Below are 19,128 nucleotides of genomic sequence, written 5' to 3'. Positions count from 1 at the left end.
GTCAAACTCGTTTGTACATTGGACCACTTTGGAATCATGAACTCATATAAAAGTTACAAGTTGCACCTGTATAAATGATACATGTTGATGTCATAATTTCATTCCAGTTCACATAGAAAATCTTAAAAATATCACAGTAACAAAATTAGTACCTTTAGGCCCATTTGAACAGTTTATCGGCAAAAAATGGTTGATATTGGGATGAGTTACACTTTAATTAATAATAGTTTATGGATTTTAGAATGCATCTTTTGTTAGTAGTATAAATGAATGAATAGCAGCTTTTCAACAAAATTTTAGGCATATACAGATTTTATGATTCAGGGTTTTTATCTTGTTTTGTCTTTGCTACATACTGTAGTCTGTGAAGAGTTTAATATTTTGTGTTTGTGGACATGCAAAACAATATTAACAATTCCTCTGCTTCATGCTTGGAACTCAAAACAAAACTTGATTTATTAATGTTTAGTCAGTCTGATTTGTTGAATTTTCCCAAGCCTTGAACAAGCTTTTACTCATTTGATGTTTTCAAAGCAATTCAGTTTCTCTTTGGGCTCATATTGTACTAGAGACTATCGCTCATCTGCATCTAGATGTCTCAATTATTCCATAGATTAGAGGTTTTCTAGAGAACTTCTTGTTCCTATTTTGAGTAAAAAAAGTGACCAGAATTTATTGATCACCCTGCTTGTTCAACTCTAAATAGTTTTAAAACAGCATTTAGTCAACATATTTCATGATATATACTTTTATTTTAGATTAATTGCATGTGTTTATGTATAAATATTTTTTTACTCATCTGAATCAACATCGGAAGGGTGTTTAAGGAGTACTACATGGCCTTTGCTACATACTCTGCAAACAGTTTGAACTTTTCCAATGTTTTGGGACATCAAATCAAACTGTTAATTCCTCTTCCACTTGCGACCTTATAATGTAAGCAAAATTAAATTAAATTAAGAAGTTTTACTGGTGTCTGATTTGTTAATTTATCCCCAGCCTTGAATTAGTTTTTCACACACCATTTTTAAATTCTAATGCCAAAATTCACAAAGCAGTGCTACTTATTCAATTTACAAATTTGTGCACATGCTTTGCACAGATGTTTTGATTAATTTGTGCCTAATTTGCACCTGTTTTACTAACATGTCATTCTTGCCTTTGCTGCAACCACAAGTCCAGCAGATCCAGAAATGACTGAAGAGATAGAGGAAATGTTTCCTTTTGTTACGTGTTTTACGTGTCTGTTTTACATTTTATTGTAATTTTTCTTAAATATAAAGATTTTTTGTGTCTTTCTACTCTGATGCCATCATTTTGGAGCCCAAAGTTTGTTAATGTTGAAAGAAATAACTTACATTGAAAGTATTCCTCATCTGTAAATGTGAGGAAACTCTTGTCACTTACAGGCTGGAAATAATCCAGCTCTACTAACCCAAAAAGAAAAAAAGAAAACCTAATTAACTTGGGAATTGCTCCTTACCCAGTAAGGTATTTATCATTCCAGACGTTCCTCAGTCTGGTGTCAGCAGGCTGGAAGTTTTCTAGAGTACCTCCGGTACTTATGTTCAACAAAGGTAAGTATATTTCTTTTGGTTAATATTTTCACTTGAGTTCAATTTGAGATTCCTCGGGACACTTGAATACAGCTTCATCTTCTGTGTGTTTTTGTTTCTAATATATATTAGTAAAGTAATTGATGAGGCATGACATATTATATTTATGTCCAGACGGGCGTTCCAACTGAATAAAAATACATTCAATACTATAAAAGTAATTTAAAACACAATTTTAGTGTTATGTTAAGTACTCACAAACACATGTTTCATGTTTGTCAGTACACAGTAAGTAAATGTACATTAATTTGTTGCAATGTCATTTTTATATAGATTTTTCATCACGTGAAAAAATGGGGGAAAATGCTTCAATTCTGACTGATATTCTGGAAATCGAAGGATTTGAAATAGCTCCAGAGTTCACGTACCCTCTGTTTTTCTTGCTTCTGTTTGTTTATTCCACTCTGCTCTTTTCTAACATTTGTGTCCTTACACTCATCATAAAGGAAAAGAGTTTGCATCAACCCATGTACTTTCTTTTCTGTAACCTGTCTGTGAATGACCTGATCGGCAACACTGTCCTGCTGCCTCAGCTGATGGCTCATGTCCTTTCCACCAAACGTTTTCTCACCTACAACCAGTGTTTGCTTCAGGCTTTTCACAGCCACACCTTTGGATCTGCATCGCACATGATTCTTGTCATCATGGCAATCGACAGATATGTGGCAATCTGCCACCCTTTGCGGTACAGCACCATCATGACAAATAGGACAGTGATCAGTCTGTCTGCAACTGCCTGGGGGGTGTCCATACTGCTGGTGTCTGTCCTCATAGGTCTCACAGTGAGGTTGCCTCGTTGCAGATCCCTTATCCAAAATGCGTTCTGTGACAACGCGTCGCTGTTCAAGCTTTCTTGTGAGGACGTGTCCATTAACAACTTGTATGGCCTGTTTTTCACTGTGCTGTGTTTTACCTGTTCGATTGGAGGCATCACTGCTACTTACATCAGAATAGCTCTCATCTGCTGGATGAAGAAAAACAAGGAGCTGAATAGCAAAGCGCTGCAAACCTGCACAAGCCACCTCGTTCTTTATCTCATTATGCTCTGGTCAGGGTCCCTAACTATTATATTACATCGATTCCCAAATTATCCGGATTTAAGGAAGATTGCATATATTTTATTTCATGTTGTGCCTGCTAATTTAAATCCTATTATTTATGGACTACAAACAAAGTCTTTGCGAGACACAATTACTCATAGACTCCGAAGGAAAACTGTGATTTCCATCTAGCATGTTTGCTGGTGAAGATTCTCAGTCATCCAGGTCATGGTCATTCTAAAAAAAAAAAGTAAAAAACAAAGCTTTATACCATTGCCCAACAAAGGCAAAAGGCAATGGCTAAGCTATTGCAAGGCCTTTGTTGGCCAATGGTATAAAGCTTGTTACTCCACATTACTCCAGACTTTTTGAATTGAGAAAGCTTCCAGGAGAGGAAGCGAAACATCTTCAACTACGGAAAACAAGTCCAGTTGCTTTGTTTTTTACTTTTTTTTGAATGATCTAGCATGTTTGTTAGCATTTTCTGCAAAAGAACGAGTTGTGGGTTTTTCTACTTCATTAAAACAATATAACTAATTAAACTATAATCGGAAACTTAATTCTTTATATCACTGTAAAATACTGTAAATTACTGGGAATTTCCTGTTTTTGTCCTGTGATCATTGTGTTTAAATAATTCTATTAATTGTATTTAATTGTATGATCAGTCACTGATGGACTACTGTGGCTAAAAAAAATAATCTCCGTATCAGATTGATTTGAACTTTATCACCTCTAGAAAAGAACTGTTTTAGAAATTGGATTCTAGATTTTGCTAAAATAAATAATTTATCACCAAGAAACTGTCCCCAACTTGCTGCAAACTGCAGAAATACTCTGATGATCTTGGTTCAAGACTGTTACTGAGCTGCAAGTCATTTTTGAGGTAATGCTGACATCTGTTTCTCAAAACTTTCCAAAAACTTAATAAATCAGTTCCAGTAGAACTTTATTGATTACGTCTTCTGTCTTTACTGTTCAGCTGAGATCAGGATATGGTGTGTACAGCAGTGAAGGGGTTGCACATCTAATGTGCATTCTGTTTAATTGCTTGTTATGGCAGATTTAAAAAATAATTTCAAGCCACACACAGATAATATTTGTATTTCAATAACCATGAGTTTATTATTCTCTCGACGCTCGACACTGAAATAAACTACGTCATCCATAAATTCCAATATTTTACATACAATACAACATATTTCCTTTTTCATGCAAGTGTTAGGATGTGTCATTGTTGATTTGACAATTAGAAGTGAATGAATGTACATCTATTGGATTCTTTGACAATGCGTAATGTGCTCGGAAACTTTTGCATGTTGCGACAGTGGAGAGGAAAACTCCCCTTTTAACAGAAAGAAACCTCAACCAGAACAAGGTGAATGGCCATCTGCCACGACCAACTCGGGGTTACAAAAGACAGAGCAGAGACACAAAAGGAACACAGAATCACTGATCCAGGAGTACTATCTATGTTAGAGAGGGTAATGGCAGCCTAGCTTCATAAATGGCTTTATCCAGGAATGAAGCACAGTTAAGCAGATAGACCCTGAGACAGTTTTCTGGTCAAGAGGGTGAAATACACTGTAGTTAGTTGCAGTAAAAGCTCACCCAATAATTATTTCTAGGAGAGAAACAGGGTTTAACTGTGTGAGAGAGGGCAAGCTATATAATTTATAAGATAATTATGGTCAAAGGAAACCCTATAAACCTGTTTACTATGGGTTTTAAATTACGTGTCAGCATATCACTATAACAGTGGAAAATATTCCCATGCTGATTGATAATTTTACCAATCGTAAATAAAGAGAATTAGCCCAAGAACCAAATCCTGTGGTACTTCACAAGCAACCCTTGAGTTTGAAGATTTTATTTGTCAGACAAATAAGATTCAAAGAAGCCTAATTAATATGCTATTTAATCCCTACAGCACATTCAAGGCTTTTTAACATAATATTGTGATCAACTATATCAAATGCACCACTGAGATCTAACAGGACAAGTAGAGACACCAGTGCATTATCATGAGATAACCGCACATCTTTTATAGCAGCCATAATCTCACTTTTATTCCTTAAATTACTCAACAGTGCTGCCTTCATAAACTCCACTTTTACAACTTCACCATCTTTGAAAGCCTTTTTATGTTTGGCAAGAACATCGCTGAGCCAATACGATGCAGTAGTTCCAGGTAAATCTTTAAAAAAGATTCTGTGAGTTGCTGCCTGAAATCAGGGACTTTCTAAAGCAGTCAAGTCATGGTGAAAACCCAAAGTTGGAGGATGCTGAGTGGCGCTTGGACTTATCATCTCTCACAGATCTCACTGGCTTGCTCAATGAACTTAACCTGGGGCTTCAAGCTAAAGACAAAAATATCATACATATAATCAGCTCTATGAACACGTTCAAAAGCAGGCTAAAATTACTTTGAAGCCGGCTGCTACGCAGGGACCTGAGGAATTTTCCTCGCATGCAGGCAGACCTACAAAGTCAAGGTCAAGATGTCACACAGCTTGAGCTTGAACGATATCATTAGCAGGTTCACAGCATCTTAGCAGAGTGTGAGAGGCGATTTACAGGCTTTTCATCCATTCAGCCTATTATCAGATACATGTGTTTCCCTTTTGTACACATATTGATGTGGATGACGTGGCAAAATTAGTCTCACATTTTCATCTGGACAGCTCTGGTGCTGAAACTGAGATTCGCCCATTGCAAAATGACATTGAAATCCAATCCAGAGCAGCACCTGGCATGAAAGGAGTGTTCTGGTGCCTGTTGTAGGAGGAAAAGTATCCCAATGCTTGGTGGTACTTTTTGGATTGACCTACTTGTGTTAATCTGCTTTTTCTCACATTAAAATAATCAGGTCAAAGTACAGATTCACAATGACACATTCCACCTTATGGCTTGCAACCAGTTCATACGGCCCTTTTTATGAGACCCTGGCATCCTACTCCTAGTGTCAGAAGTGCCACTGAGGTAAACATATATATATATAGTTTTAATTTACCTTAAGTATTCCTATCTTTTGACTGGCCAGAATTGGGTTTGTTGTCATGAAATATCAGGCTAGGCTGTTGCTTCTGATGCAGACTGGCAAAGAAGACTGTGTTTGTCAACATAAATATGTTTATGTGAGTTTTAGAAGCTAAGAACAGACTAGTAGATCTCAGCAAACATGCAACTTGAAAAGTAAATCTTGGTTCGAAATAGGTAGGGCACCTCTGACCTAGATGTATAGAGCTTCATTTTCTCACCAATTTCCTAAGTAAAAAAGTATGTAGATCTAATTTAAACCAGGTAGCCAGCTTCCTATGAACAATTTCCTTCTTTTTCAAGGTGCTACGTTGTCTAATGCAAAACACAATGTGGAAGCACTATTAATAAGAGCATCAATTTGAGAAGAGAAAAAAATTAAATTGTTGCCCTCTGCTGTGTTTTTAGTGACACTGAGGAAATTAAAAAAGGGGACAGACTCTTTAAAATTTAAATAATGATTATATGGAAACCTTCTTGTGGGGGTGAAGAATTCAGTTAAATTAAACTCGAAAGTTATTAAAAATGGACAGGACAGGGTTGGGTTGTGGGGAAATACTGTTATTTATTCGCAATCAATGCCATATGTCAGCACAAGGTGAAAAGTATGAAGGGAAGAATCCATAGGTTTATGCACATTTTGAGCAAAACCAATTGAGTCCAGAATAGTTTTAAAAGTTACATTAAGGCTTTCACATTCAGTGTCAATATAAATGTCAAAATCCCCCATTGTAATGACCTTGTCAGCAATTAACATTAAATCAGATAAGAAATCTATGAATTTATCTAAACGCTGACAGTAAGGGTCTGGTGGACAATACAAAACAACAAACAGAAGTGGTTTTTATTGCTTTGCAGTTTAGATGAGTGAAGGTAAGGGTTAAACGTTCAAAAGAAATGTAGTTATTAATTGGCCTTGGACAAATTAATAAGTCAGTTGCTACGCCTCCTCCTTAACCTGTGTTTCTGGGAATGTGAAAATCAAAATAATTAGAAGGAGTTGAGTCATTTTTCCCACAAAAAATTCAGCGATCATCAATGTAACCCACATCTTTTTCATGAGACCACCTAGACAACCACCACATGTCGGAGGCGTGCTCCGAGCTGCGTGTGGTCTTAGAGCACAGCACAGCTGTAAGCTGGCAGACCAATCAGGTCTGTGTCAATTATCCCTGAGCCAAGCCATGACAGATGTGAGGAATGAAATTATCCAGATGTCATCCAGCTTCATAAAAGTACCATCCAATGCAAGTGGAAAGGACAATATTAAACCGTAATTTGCAGTGAGACTCAGACCCAAAGCAATCGGAGCAACAACTGCACAAAAATTGCAATAAAAGCATCCTCATTGTATGAATGTGATTATGTTAACAGGAGGAACACACACTTAATGTAATTATCATATGTGCAATAGGATTAACCACAACCATTGCAGTGGGGTGGCCCTGTTTACCAAATATTTCCTATATTCTAATCAAAAGCACGCTGAGGAGTTTGGCACATTGCACTATAAGTGGCTTCATAGTGAGTAAATTAGTTTTTACTAATTACTTATTTAATTATTAATTAAATTATTGTCTAAATATTAAATCCTGTTATGTGGACAGAGGCAGTGAACTGTTGCAAATGTGCTCGATCAGGAGGATGCCATGGAGACTTCACCTTGTCATCATGGCATAATTATCAATCAGATGTTCAGGTGAGTTTTGCAGGTGAGCTTCTTGTTTTTTTTTGCAGTCCAAACTACAATAAATGAGCATACTACCAAGCCCCTGTGTTTACATGATTAGTGAATACATAAGTGTAAAGTTTGAAATGCCTCAGCCTCTCCCCCTCACACTTCTGTATCTATTTGCAATAAAATCTGCAAGATTTGCAATCCATGTAAGTGGGTGCTTATACCTGTGTCTACATCATTTATGAACGTCTCCAACAACTTATTCTTCCTGCATTGACATGATTTTTGCTATCATGTAGGCCAGGGGTGTCAAACTCGTTTGTACATTGGACCACTTTGGCATCATGAAGTCATTAAAAGTTATAAGTTGCACCTGTATAAATTATACTGTTGCTTTCATAATTTCATTCCAGTTCACATAGAAAATGTTAAAAATATCACAGTAACAAAATTAGCACCTTTAGGCCCATTTGAACAGTTTATCAGCAAAACAAGTTGATATTGGGGTAAGTTACACTTTAAACTCATCATTCTGCATCACTTTCTGTCTTTTTGGACATTTCTGGGTTGTTTTAATGTGTTGTGGGAATGTGTTGTCATCTAGTGGCAGAATGCTGTTACTACACAGTTAAAAAAAATCTATACTCGCTTCAGGGGGGGACAGTTTCAGCCACTTTATACACTTTAAAAGGATATATGTCTCTACTTTATGACATGATATCCCTTTTTTGCATATCATGAGAGTTTTTATATTTTGTGTTTGTGGACATCAAACAACAATTAACAATTTCCTCTGCTTCATGCTTGGAACTCAAACAAAACTTGATTTATTAATGGTACTTCAGCCTGATTTGTTGAATTTTCCCAAGCCTTGAACAAAGCAATTCAGTTTCTCTTTGGGCTCATATTGTACAAAGACTATCTGCTCAATCTGCATCTAGATTTCTCCAATTATTCCATAGGTTAGAGGTTTTCTAGAGAACTTCTTGTTCCTATTTTGAGTAAAAAAAGGGTGACCATAATTTATTGATCACCCTGATTTCATGATAGATACTTTTGTTTTAGATTATTGCATGTATTTAAATATATATTATAAATAAATAAATACATAAATAAATATGTTTTTACTTATCTGAATCAACATTGTAAGGGTGTTTAAGGAGTACTACATGGCCTTTGCTACATACTCTGCAAACAGTTTAAACTTTTTCAATGTTTTGGGACATCAAATCAAGCTGTTCAATCCTCTTCCACTTGCGACCTTATAAGGTAAGCAAAATTGAATTAAATTAAGAAGTTTTACTGGTGTCCAATTGTTAAATCATCCTCAGCCTTGAATTAGTTTTTTAAACACCATTCTTGAATTCTAAAAGCAAAATTTACAACGCAGTGCTACTTATTCAATTAGCAAATTTGTGCACATGCTTTGCACAGATGTTTTGATTCATTTGTGCCTAATTTGCACCTGTTTTACTAACATGTCGTTCTTGCCTTTGCTGCAACCACAAATACAGCAGATCCAGAAATGACTGAAGAGATAGAGGAAATGTTTCCTTTTGTTACGTGTTTTACATGTCTGTTTTACATTTTATTGTAATTTTTCTTAAATATAAAGATTTTCTTGTGGCTTTCTACCCTGATGCCATCATTTTGGAGTCCAAAGTTTGTTAATGTTGTAAGGAATAAGTTACATTGAAAGTATTCCTCATCTGTAAATGTGAGGAAACTCTTGTCACTTACAGGCTGGAAATAATCCAGCTCTACTAACCCAAAAAGAAAAAAAGAAAACCCAATTAACTTGGGAATTGCTCCTTACCCAGTAAGGTATTTATCATTCCAGACGTTCCTCAGTCTGGTGTCAGCAGGCTGGAAATTTTCTAGAGTACCTCCGGTACTTATGTTCAACAAAGGTAAGTATATTTCTTTTGGTTAATATTTTCACTTGAGATCAATTTGAGATTCCTCGGGACACTTGAATACAGCTTCATCTTCTGTGTGTTTTTGTTTCTAATATATATTAGTAAAGTAATTGATGAGGCATGACATATTATATTTATGTCCAGACAGGCGTTCCAACTGAATAAAAATACATTCAATACTATAAAAGTAATTTAAAACACAATTTTAGTGTTATGTTAAGAACTCACATACACATGTTTCATGTTTGTCAGTGCACATTAAGTCAATGTACATTAATTTGTTGCAATGTCATTTTTTTATAGATTTTTTCATCACGTGAAAAAATGGGGGAAAATGCTTCAATTCTGACTGATATCCTGGAAATCGAAGGATTTAAAATAGCTCCGGAGTTCACGTACCCTCTGTTTTTCTTGCTTCTGTTTGTCTATTCCACTCTGCTCTTTTCTAACATTTGTGTCCTTACACTCATCATAAAGGAAAAGAGTTTGCATCAACCCATGTACTTTCTTTTCTGTAACCTGTCTGTGAATGACCTGATCGGCAACACTGTCCTTCTGCCTCAGCTGATGGCTCATGTCCTTTCCACCAAACGTTTCGTCACCTATAACCAGTGTTTGCTTCAGGCTTTTCACAGCCACACCTTTGGATCTGCATCGCACATGATTCTTGTCATCATGGCAATCGACAGATATGTAGCAATCTGCCACCCTTTGCGGTACAGCACCATCATGACAAATAGGACAGTGATCAGTCTGTCTGCAACTGCCTGGGGGGTGTCCATACTGCTGGTGTCTGTCCTCATAGGTCTCACAGTGAGGTTGCCTCGTTGCAGATCCCTTATCCAAAATGCTTTCTGTGACAATCCATCGCTGTTCAAGCTTTCTTGTGAGGACGTATCCATTAACAATTTGTATGGCCTGTTTTTCACTGTGCTGTGTTTTACCTGTTCGATTGGAGGCATCACTGCTACTTACATCAGAATAGCTCTCATCTGCTGGATGAAGAAAAACAAGGAGCTGAATAGCAAAGCGCTGCAAACCTGCACAAGCCACCTCGTTCTTTATCTCATTATGCTCTGGTCAGGGTCCCTAACTATTATATTACATCGATTCCCAAATTATCCGGATTTAAGGAAGATTGCATATATTTTATTTCATGTTGTGCCTGCTAATTTAAATCCTATTATTTATGGACTACAAACAAAGTCTTTGCGAGACACAATTACTCATATACTCCGAAGAAAAACTGTGATTTCCATCTAGCATGTTTGTTAGCATTTTCTGCAAAAGAGCGTGTTGTGGGTTTTTCTACTTCATTAAAACAATATAACTGATTAAACTATAATCTGAAACTTATTTCTTTATATCACTGTAAAATACTGTAAATTACTGGGAATTTCCTGTTTTTGTCCTGTGATCATTGTGTTTAAATATTTGTATTAATTGTATCTAATTGTATGATCAGTCACTGATGGACTACTGTGGCTAAAAAAACTTAATCTCAGTATCAGACTCATTTGAACTTAATCACCTCTAGAAAAGAACAGTTTTAGAAATTGGATTCTAGATTTTGCTAAAATAAATAATTTATTACCAAGAAACTGTCCCCAACTTTCCGCAAACTGCAGAAATACTCTGATGATCTTGGTTCAGGATTGTTACTGAGCTGCAAGTCATTTTTGAGGTAATGCTGACATCTGTTTTTCAAAACTTTACAAAAACTTAATAAATCCGTTCCAGTAGAACTTTATTGATTAAGCCTTCTGTCTTTACTGTTCAGCTGAGATCAGGATATGGTGTGTACAGTAGTGAAGGGGTTGCATATCTATTGAGCATTCTGTTTAATTGCTTGTTATGGCAGATTTAAAAAAATAATTTTAAACAGATCATTTTTTTTAAAATAACCATGAGTTTCTCCTCTTACGGCAAGTTTAACTAAATAGCGTGATTTTACCATTAATGTTTTTTGTCATTAACGAAACCATTGATTTACTTTCCGAGGACTACTGCAAATGTTCTTTTAAAACTAAAAAGTGTTCTCCTTATCATTGTTTTTGATTAACAACATTTATACAATTTTATATAGGTGTGTGTGGAGGTTCCTCCATCTTTTTCCTCAGTGTTAGTATTTTTTAAATGTTTTCACACAATATAGTTTTTGCATTAGGTTGTTTACTATTATGGGTGCACACATTTAGTAAACACCTTTTTGTTTATTTCAATCATTAATTTCTGTTTTGCTGAATTTGAAGGACTGGCTGGGGGAGAGGACTGGTTGAAAGGCAAACCAGGAAATGGAACAAACCATCAGGCTGCTGGAAGCAGGGGACTTGATGTTAAAGAACCTACCTCTTTCTCTACTAACAGCATAACTGCTAAAACCTCTGTGGTGTTAGATTGTCGTGTTTTGATAGTTGTGTTGTAGTTAAGATATGTTAGTTTGAATTAGTTATTTATGTTGATGCGTTGTTGTCTTTGTCTCATCTCCCACCCCTTCTCGTTTGTGTAGGCTAGCCTTTGTGTATAAATTCCCCTGTGTGTTCATTGTGGTGGGTCGGTTTTTTCTTGAGATTTGATGTTCGAAGTCTTCTGTGAACAATTTTTGGAAAAATAAATAGAAGATACTTTTTTATATATGCCTTTGTCCTTGTGCCTTACTGATCGGACCTTCACAGTGTGTTTAACCAGATAAAAGACGTGTGTTATTTAAACCTCACAGATAATAAATTACTGTTTGCTTTTTTATTACATATGGTGAGAAAAATCAATGGCAGCATTTCAAAAGGCAGTATATAAAGTCAGTATATCCACTTCTCTTTGTGTGCAAGAATACAAATTCCAATAAAGGTACATTTTACTAAACTTAGCTATATCATTTTTTATTATTTTTTGCAGAAAATTTACATTAAACAATCTAACCACCATACTTGATCTATCAATTTCCTGTGCCAGCATGATCCACATCAGAGTAAGAGGGTTGGACAGTTGTCTATTTTGTAAGAGGGATTGTACATCCTGGACAAAAGGCACACAGGACAACCATGTGTACACACACTCACACCCAAGGGCTTCCCGTTATTTATTTATTCATTCATTCATTCATTCATTCATCCATCCATCCATAAGTACATCCATAAACAGTCATGGGGGTCTGGTGCCTATGTCCAGCAGTCATTTGGTGAGAGGTGGCAGTACACCCTGGAAAGACTGAGAGTCCATTAAAGTCTGTCAAGTAACCTTGTAAGGATATCGTTGGACAGTGAGAACTGGAGTAGTTAGAGAAAAGCCATGCATGATGACATCTAGATCTTTAAGTCACATCTTATTCTCTCAGCGCTTTCCCAAAGCAGCACAGTTATTCTTATTTTCATCTTTATCATTGCAATGTGTACAGATTTTTAGTTCCTCTACTTTAAAATGGCCTTTTCCATACACCAACTATTAAAAGACACTATAAAATATAAGGATAATTAAAATATAGGGGTATTTGCATAGGCATCCATACAGTGCCTTCACACCTCTTGAACTTCGATGTACAAAAGTATATTTCACTTTATTAAACTGGGGTTTTAAAAAACAACAACAACAACAACAACAATTAGTGCACAATTCTGAAGTGAAAAGAAAACAGTACATGGTTTCCAAAAGTTTGCTTTTTTTCCTCCTTGCCATGTCCAGTTTCATGGCAAGCAGAATGGTGCTTAGGCTGAGGATTTATTTTATTGTTATTCAGAGACTTGAAGAAAATATATATAGACAAAACTACAAAATGTAACAACCAACTACTACAAAAATAAAATAAAATTAAATATAAATCCTCCTACGGCCACCAATAATACCCTAACACGTGCAAAAAGACAAAAAAAAAACAAAAAAAAAAAACTTCAAAAGTCACTTACTTATTAGAGCCCCTTGTGTGTAATTTAATTCCAGTAAAAAAAATATTTCTATGAAAGGCTCACATATTGGTTAGAGATTATCAGTGAACATGCATGAACTACATGCAAAGCGCAACGTGGGGAGGAAAACTCCCACTGCATATCACCATGCTCACAGCATCCACATGGTCAATCAAGGTGGTAGTGGCATCATGCTTTTCAAAATGCTTTTCATCTGCATAGTTGCAAACGTTTTTCAGAGATGCATGGATTGAAAGATGCATGGAGCTAATTTGGGGGCAATGCTGGAAGAAAAATCCCCATAAAATATCTGGAGGTTTATGGTTGGTAGCCTGTATGATAAAAAATATGAAAAAGTTAAAGGGGGGTCATTAGAATGGCAATACAGTAATATAAGACAGCACAATCTTATCTCACATAAAAAAATAATCTTAAAAATTGAAATATTTACAAATCCCTAAATATGAAATTTACAAAGATCTCCAGATTGTATTGCTTAAAACACTAGTGGTATAAAATTTAACATACAAATCTCTTCTTTGATTTGCCAGCAAAGTCTGCAATTCTGAGTGGTGAAAATAAATATGTTATATATTTTTCATAAAGATCTCATTTTACCAGGGGGACTTAATTTTTTTTTTTAAATAAAGATAGAGCTGATTATATGGCTTTCCCCATGATTAGGAGGCTCATCAAAAACACCATTATGAAAAATATCCACATGAAAAAGCGATCTAAAACTTTAGCTACTTTCTTCCATTCCCCAGTCCGTTTCTGCATGGCCCTCTGATCTCTGTAGCAGTTGGCGATGTACTCAATGTTATGCTGCAGCGGGCCATCGTTGGCAGGGATGTCGCAGGAAATCTCTCTATCTTTTCTCTGTTCGCCACTTACCCCTCCCTTCCGACATCTCCTCTGACCTCCTGATTCCCCAGAGTCCAGAAAAATATTGCTCTTCCAAGTGCTGTGCTGGTCAACAGGGTTCCTGCCCCCTGATCCTAATGGACTTAGGAACTGATCAATTTCCTCTTTCTCCTCCATGATGACACCTCCGACTGTCTCTTGACCACTTTTCATGACGCAGTCCTCTCTTCCTGGTCCCACCTGCCCATTCATGGTGCAGTTGGTGTTTGCTACAAGAGGAGGTTCCTGCATTTCTGGCTCTGCTGACATACAGTTCTCCCCAACTTCATAGACAAAGCACATTCTGGCCATGTACTGCAGAATTACTATTTTGGCCCACTTTGGAACTGGCTTGGCATCTGGGCCACAGTGGTGAATGTTCATGATGAAGATGGTCAGAGCAGTGGAAGCTGTAATCATTGTCATAGTTGCAATGTAATATTTTCCTGTAGGAGGTGAAAAAGACACAGAAATAAACATTTGCATCACCTGTCTGCATGTAAGAATCATGCGACGTGAAATTGGAGGCCTACATTGTTATCCTCACCAATGAGTGGCACATTCTCAGAAGGTGGCATAATTTCTGCAACCAAAAGCTGGAAGACGGTGAGTGCCAGCATCACAGTGACCCCCAAAGATACCTTTTCCCCAGAATCAGCAGGCAGGTAGAAGCCCAGTGGAGCCAGGAAAGAGATCATTACGCACGGTATGAGGAGGTTGAAAACATAAAAGGAAGCTCTTCTCTGGAGCTTCAGCGTGTAGGTCACATCTGGGTATGGGTCTGCACAGCATCCATACTGAACAATATTCTTCTCAGCCGGCATGCCGAGCACTTCCCACTCCACATTGTCCACCAGGTCAGCCAGGTCGGCGCTCTCCATGGCGTTCAGGATGTCGAGCTGGTTTCCATTGTAGGTCCAGGAGCCGTAAGTGAACCTACACTGTTGACCGTCGAAGGGGAAAAAGGACACATCCACTTTGCACGAGCTTTTTGTGATGGCAGGGGAATCCCACATCATCTGGCCGTCATGTCGGATCACCACATTGGTATCCATCGGGCCGGTAAAATGGTTGTCTGCACTGGAAAACAAGTTAGCCCATCTCAACAAGTACATCATGGCAATATGGTTCACATTCATTCCAGAAAAAAATAACATACATGATCAGAACCCAAAGGCACAAGAACACAAACTGGAAGAGAGTCAACTACTTTTTAATGAGTTGTACTCAGTTCTCAGCCTGTCTGCATTTTACACTTTCTCAGTGATGGTTTTTGTTAACATCTGGTTAGTCAGTTTTCTTGATTATTATGTCACAGACAGAATTTTTCAATGGAAGAACACATTTTTTATCAAGGATCACAACCAACATACCTCTAATTTAAAGTGTTGGAAGAAAGAGCTTAGAGCCACAGTGGATAGTCGTCTGCTTTGTCGATGGCTTTGCAGCAATCCCTCATACTGAGCAAGCATGAAGCGACAGTGGAGAGGAAAACTCCCCTTTCACAGGGAGGAAAAACCTCCAGCAGAACCAAGCTCAGTGTGAACGGTCATCTGCCTCGACCGATTGGGGGTTAGAGAAGATAGAGCAGAGACACCAAAAGCACAGAAGCATACATTGATCCAGGAATACTTTCTATGTTATAGGGTAATAGCGGGTGATCTGTCTTCCCTGGATGATGTCACAGCTAACAGAACGCCAGACCAGGTGTAGAGAAAATGACAGAGAACAAAAAGTTAAAAGCTGAAATAACAACAAACAATGTAATTTGGAGAACAGTAGGAGAACTCAACAGAGTGAGCAAAAAATATCAATAAATGTGGCCAGTACTGTAAATCTTTAAACATCAAATTCTTGTGAATTGGTGTAAAAGCAGACAGAGGCCTGAACATTCCTGAATAATGGTTTCAAGGAATGATCAGCTTGTGCCTTTTTCACTGATCATTGGGAGTTTCAGGAGAGTAACCAAATGATCAACTCAACACCAGTCCGACCTACTTGTTATATAGGACTATATCAGGTCTCCATACATAACTACCAGGTATACGGATGGTATCGAGTCCATCGTACTCATCTTTGTCCCATCTAAGGTGCGCATCAAACCACACTTGCCTTATCCACAGATATGCAGTCAAAATCTGATTTCGCTCATCCTGTAAAAGATGAAAACTGTTAACAAGTGCAAAAGAGGCATGCCACATAAGATTTAGTGCAAAATATTATACCAAAGAAAGTGTTAATACATAGATGGCATAGAATAATACAGTTGTGGCCATAAATTAACATCCACTTACTGGGTCCCCTGGTGTGTTTGGAAGCATCTGGAGCTAAACCAACAGGACAACACCCTCCCACACCGCCTCCCCTCACCATCTTCAACAACTCTGGGTCTGCTGCTATAGCAACCACCCAATTTCGGGACCTGATATGGTCCTCACACATGTACACTGTGTGGAGGAAGCCCCAGCAGAGACTGTGTGGTTTGGCTCATCCACACAACAGGAGTGGTCCAAACAATGAACAATTAGGTCTGAGAATCATCAGGGTGATTTTGCCTCCATCTTGGAATTGTACAACTGTGAGGTCAGTAAAAAGGGCATCTAAAATCGCTGCAAAATCCACACATCACTCACAGTAAGTAACACAAAACATCTGAAACAACGACAATTCAAAAATTAACAAAGACGAGAAAAAGCACGTAATAAAAATAAAGATTTGAACCTTGAACCCTGTATCGGCATCCTCTCTAAATATGTTGTGACCTTTATGGCCCGCAACACAAAAACTGTTCAGATTTCAGGTAAACTCTACAGAGCGCTATTTGCAAAATCCAGACGCCACAGAAACACTACTTTCCTAGGCTCTCTATCTGATGAACATTTACCAGTCACCGTATGCAACGATGCCATGCATATTTGCACTAATTCAATTATGTCTTTATTTTGATTTTCCTTGTTATTTATTTATATTTAAAATGTTTTCTTGAGAGCAAAGTGGAACCAAATTCAAATCCCCTGTTTGTATGCAATAACTTAGCAAATAAAGCCAATTCTGATTCTCATTGCAAAAATAAGCCTTTCAAACAGAAAAAGACAACAGTTAAAATGCTGGATGTACGCGCTCCAGTGTTTTACCATGTCGATGATTTGTGAGAGTGTAACCTGTAGAGTCACATTCAGGACGGTGTCTGTGTCCTCCACAGGCCTCAACGCACTTGTGTAGTTTGCCATTAAGTCCGTCAGGAGCTTTTGGGCGTACTTAGCAAATGCACCCTCGCATGCTTGAGCAGAAAGACAAAAACATGCAAAGGTCTCTGAATTAAACAAATAAGACTTCTGTTGTTTTTGACTGATGTTAAAATGTCAAGGATTTGCACAAAAGGAGAGATGAGATTAAACATTTTTTATTTAATAAATTCATTTATTTTTTTGTATTCCAGGGCAGTCCCATACATGTTGATAAAGTGGGAAAGAAGGGAGAGACATGTGGCAGAAAATGTGATTGCCTGACAGATGGGGGAGGGGGTAAATGGATTGCCTGACCTCAGTGCCTTTGTATCAATCTCTAGAAAATAGGTTGTGAAAATCTGATGTTAAAAGTTAAAGTCTCAATGGAAGCTTTTCTAAATATGACAATAAATGTTTGAGTACAAGGTGTAGCTGCAATAGCAAAAAATGGATGGGAAAATTTCTGCTCTGTCTGGCTGCTGAAATGGATTTGTGCTGGCCAGATGTCAACCCTAAATCACAGTTTGAATAAAGCCCCTCTGCTGGATAGAAATGTCTGTGGGATTATGGCAGCAAAATCTCTTATCAACCGGTTGCAAGTTTGTAGACTCTAGGAAAAAGGCTTGAGAGGAAATATGTAAATAAATTTATACCCCATTAAAAAATTGTTTTGCTTGTTTTTGTTTATTCTTATGATTGGTGTAGTATGGGATTCTTGTTCTCTTAAAATAATGTCAAAGATCCATGCATATCATCAGCTGAACAACCATTTGAAGCCACTCAATCTGCAAGAACATTTGCCAACCAGTGGAGGACATTCAAAGAAACTTCCTGCTAAAAAAGTCTCCTAATAAAATGCCATAAATGCCCATATCTTGGGTGATTGTTGTACTGGCAAGCAACCCACTCAAACAGTTGGCTACAGCTGAAAGGAAGGAGTGGGACAGACTTAGATAATGTCAGAGACTGCTAGAGAGCTAAAAAAAAAAAAAGTTATTTTAGCCAAAGGTTGTCCAAGCTTTTACTTCTCTTACAATACACATTTTGTTCATATGCTGTTTGGTGAGTAAAACAACAATGTTGGTCTTACGCATTTCAAACATTCTGTGAAACTGCATTTTTTGGGTTTTCAGCAGAGATATTAGCAGAAATAATTGCTCGATTTATCTCTGTGTGTTGGTTCCATATTAAATGCATTTTATTTTTTTTTATCTCAAACAATGAACAAAAACTAAACTAAACAAACACACACACAAAAAAAATATTTCCAATAATCTAAGTTAGTGTAATGCAAACTATAAAAAAAACAAATCAGAAGCTTACATGTCATGGCACTGAAGAACAGAAATGAGTGCAGTAAAGTCGGAATTCTCCAGCACACCATTTTCTGAAGCAATCTGCATCCAATGTCCCTTTTTAGATGTGCCGTGCTGTTTCCTTAAATAATAACAATAATAAAATATTAATAATAGTAATAATAAAGGCTGATTCCAGCAGTGGAGTACATAATCTCTGCTTAAACCGAATACCGCTGAAGTATGTAGGCGGATGGTCAGTTATCGCATTTAAATCCCATACACGCACGCCGTTGCATGACGCGCGTCTTCTGTAGGCGTGGACCATGTCATCTACTGCGTGCATGCGGCGCATCTACGTCGGCCTTTCTGTAATACAACTCCTAAACGAGCACGCAAAGAGCAAACAGTCGAATACCAGGGCGGAGATGCTGCATTTTTCCTAAACGTCCTGCGCCCCTTTGATCAGTTACTGACATGTTATGATTTACCTGCATTATTTTGACACATCT

General features: G+C 37.3%; 4 protein-coding genes across 4 annotated transcripts in view; 2 read left to right on the top strand and 2 right to left on the bottom strand.

Moving 5' to 3' along the window:
* The window catches only part of LOC118566700 (neuronal acetylcholine receptor subunit alpha-10-like), a 20,649-nt gene extending 3,414 nt beyond the window's left edge, over nucleotides 1-17,235 (bottom strand). The window contains exon 1 of the mRNA XM_036149852.1: nucleotides 16,517-17,235. Coding sequence (XP_036005745.1) covers nucleotides 16,517-16,536 — 20 coding nt within the window. The 5' untranslated portion in view covers nucleotides 16,537-17,235. The remainder of the gene's footprint in view (nucleotides 1-16,516) is intronic.
* On the top strand, nucleotides 1,543-10,555 carry LOC118566701 (olfactory receptor 13H1-like). Its single transcript, XM_036149853.1, has 2 exons — nucleotides 1,543-1,577; nucleotides 9,596-10,555. The coding sequence occupies exon 2, from the start codon at nucleotides 9,617-9,619 to the stop codon at nucleotides 10,553-10,555; it is 939 nt and encodes a 312-aa protein (XP_036005746.1). The 5' UTR covers nucleotides 1,543-1,577; nucleotides 9,596-9,616.
* LOC118566702 (olfactory receptor 13H1-like) lies at nucleotides 1,910-2,921 on the top strand. The gene has a single exon (XM_036149854.1). The coding sequence runs from the start codon at nucleotides 1,910-1,912 to the stop codon at nucleotides 2,846-2,848; it is 939 nt and encodes a 312-aa protein (XP_036005747.1). The 3' UTR covers nucleotides 2,849-2,921.
* Nucleotides 12,427-18,971, bottom strand: LOC105939263 (neuronal acetylcholine receptor subunit alpha-10). Its single transcript, XM_036149851.1, has 6 exons — nucleotides 18,851-18,971; nucleotides 18,645-18,758; nucleotides 17,229-17,374; nucleotides 16,093-16,247; nucleotides 14,642-15,174; nucleotides 12,427-14,540 (listed from the first exon to the last, which is right to left on the bottom strand). Exons 1-6 carry the CDS (start codon nucleotides 18,969-18,971, stop codon nucleotides 13,852-13,854), a joined length of 1,758 nt encoding a protein of 585 aa, XP_036005744.1. The 3' UTR covers nucleotides 12,427-13,851.
* Between the last annotated feature and the right edge of the window lie 157 nt (nucleotides 18,972-19,128).

This window comes from Fundulus heteroclitus, chromosome 18, assembly GCF_011125445.2.
Source record: "Fundulus heteroclitus isolate FHET01 chromosome 18, MU-UCD_Fhet_4.1, whole genome shotgun sequence".
Lineage (NCBI taxonomy): Eukaryota > Metazoa > Chordata > Actinopteri > Cyprinodontiformes > Fundulidae > Fundulus > Fundulus heteroclitus.
The sequence above is the reverse complement of the archived record's forward strand: the minus strand, read 5'-3'. Positions and strand labels throughout refer to the sequence as shown.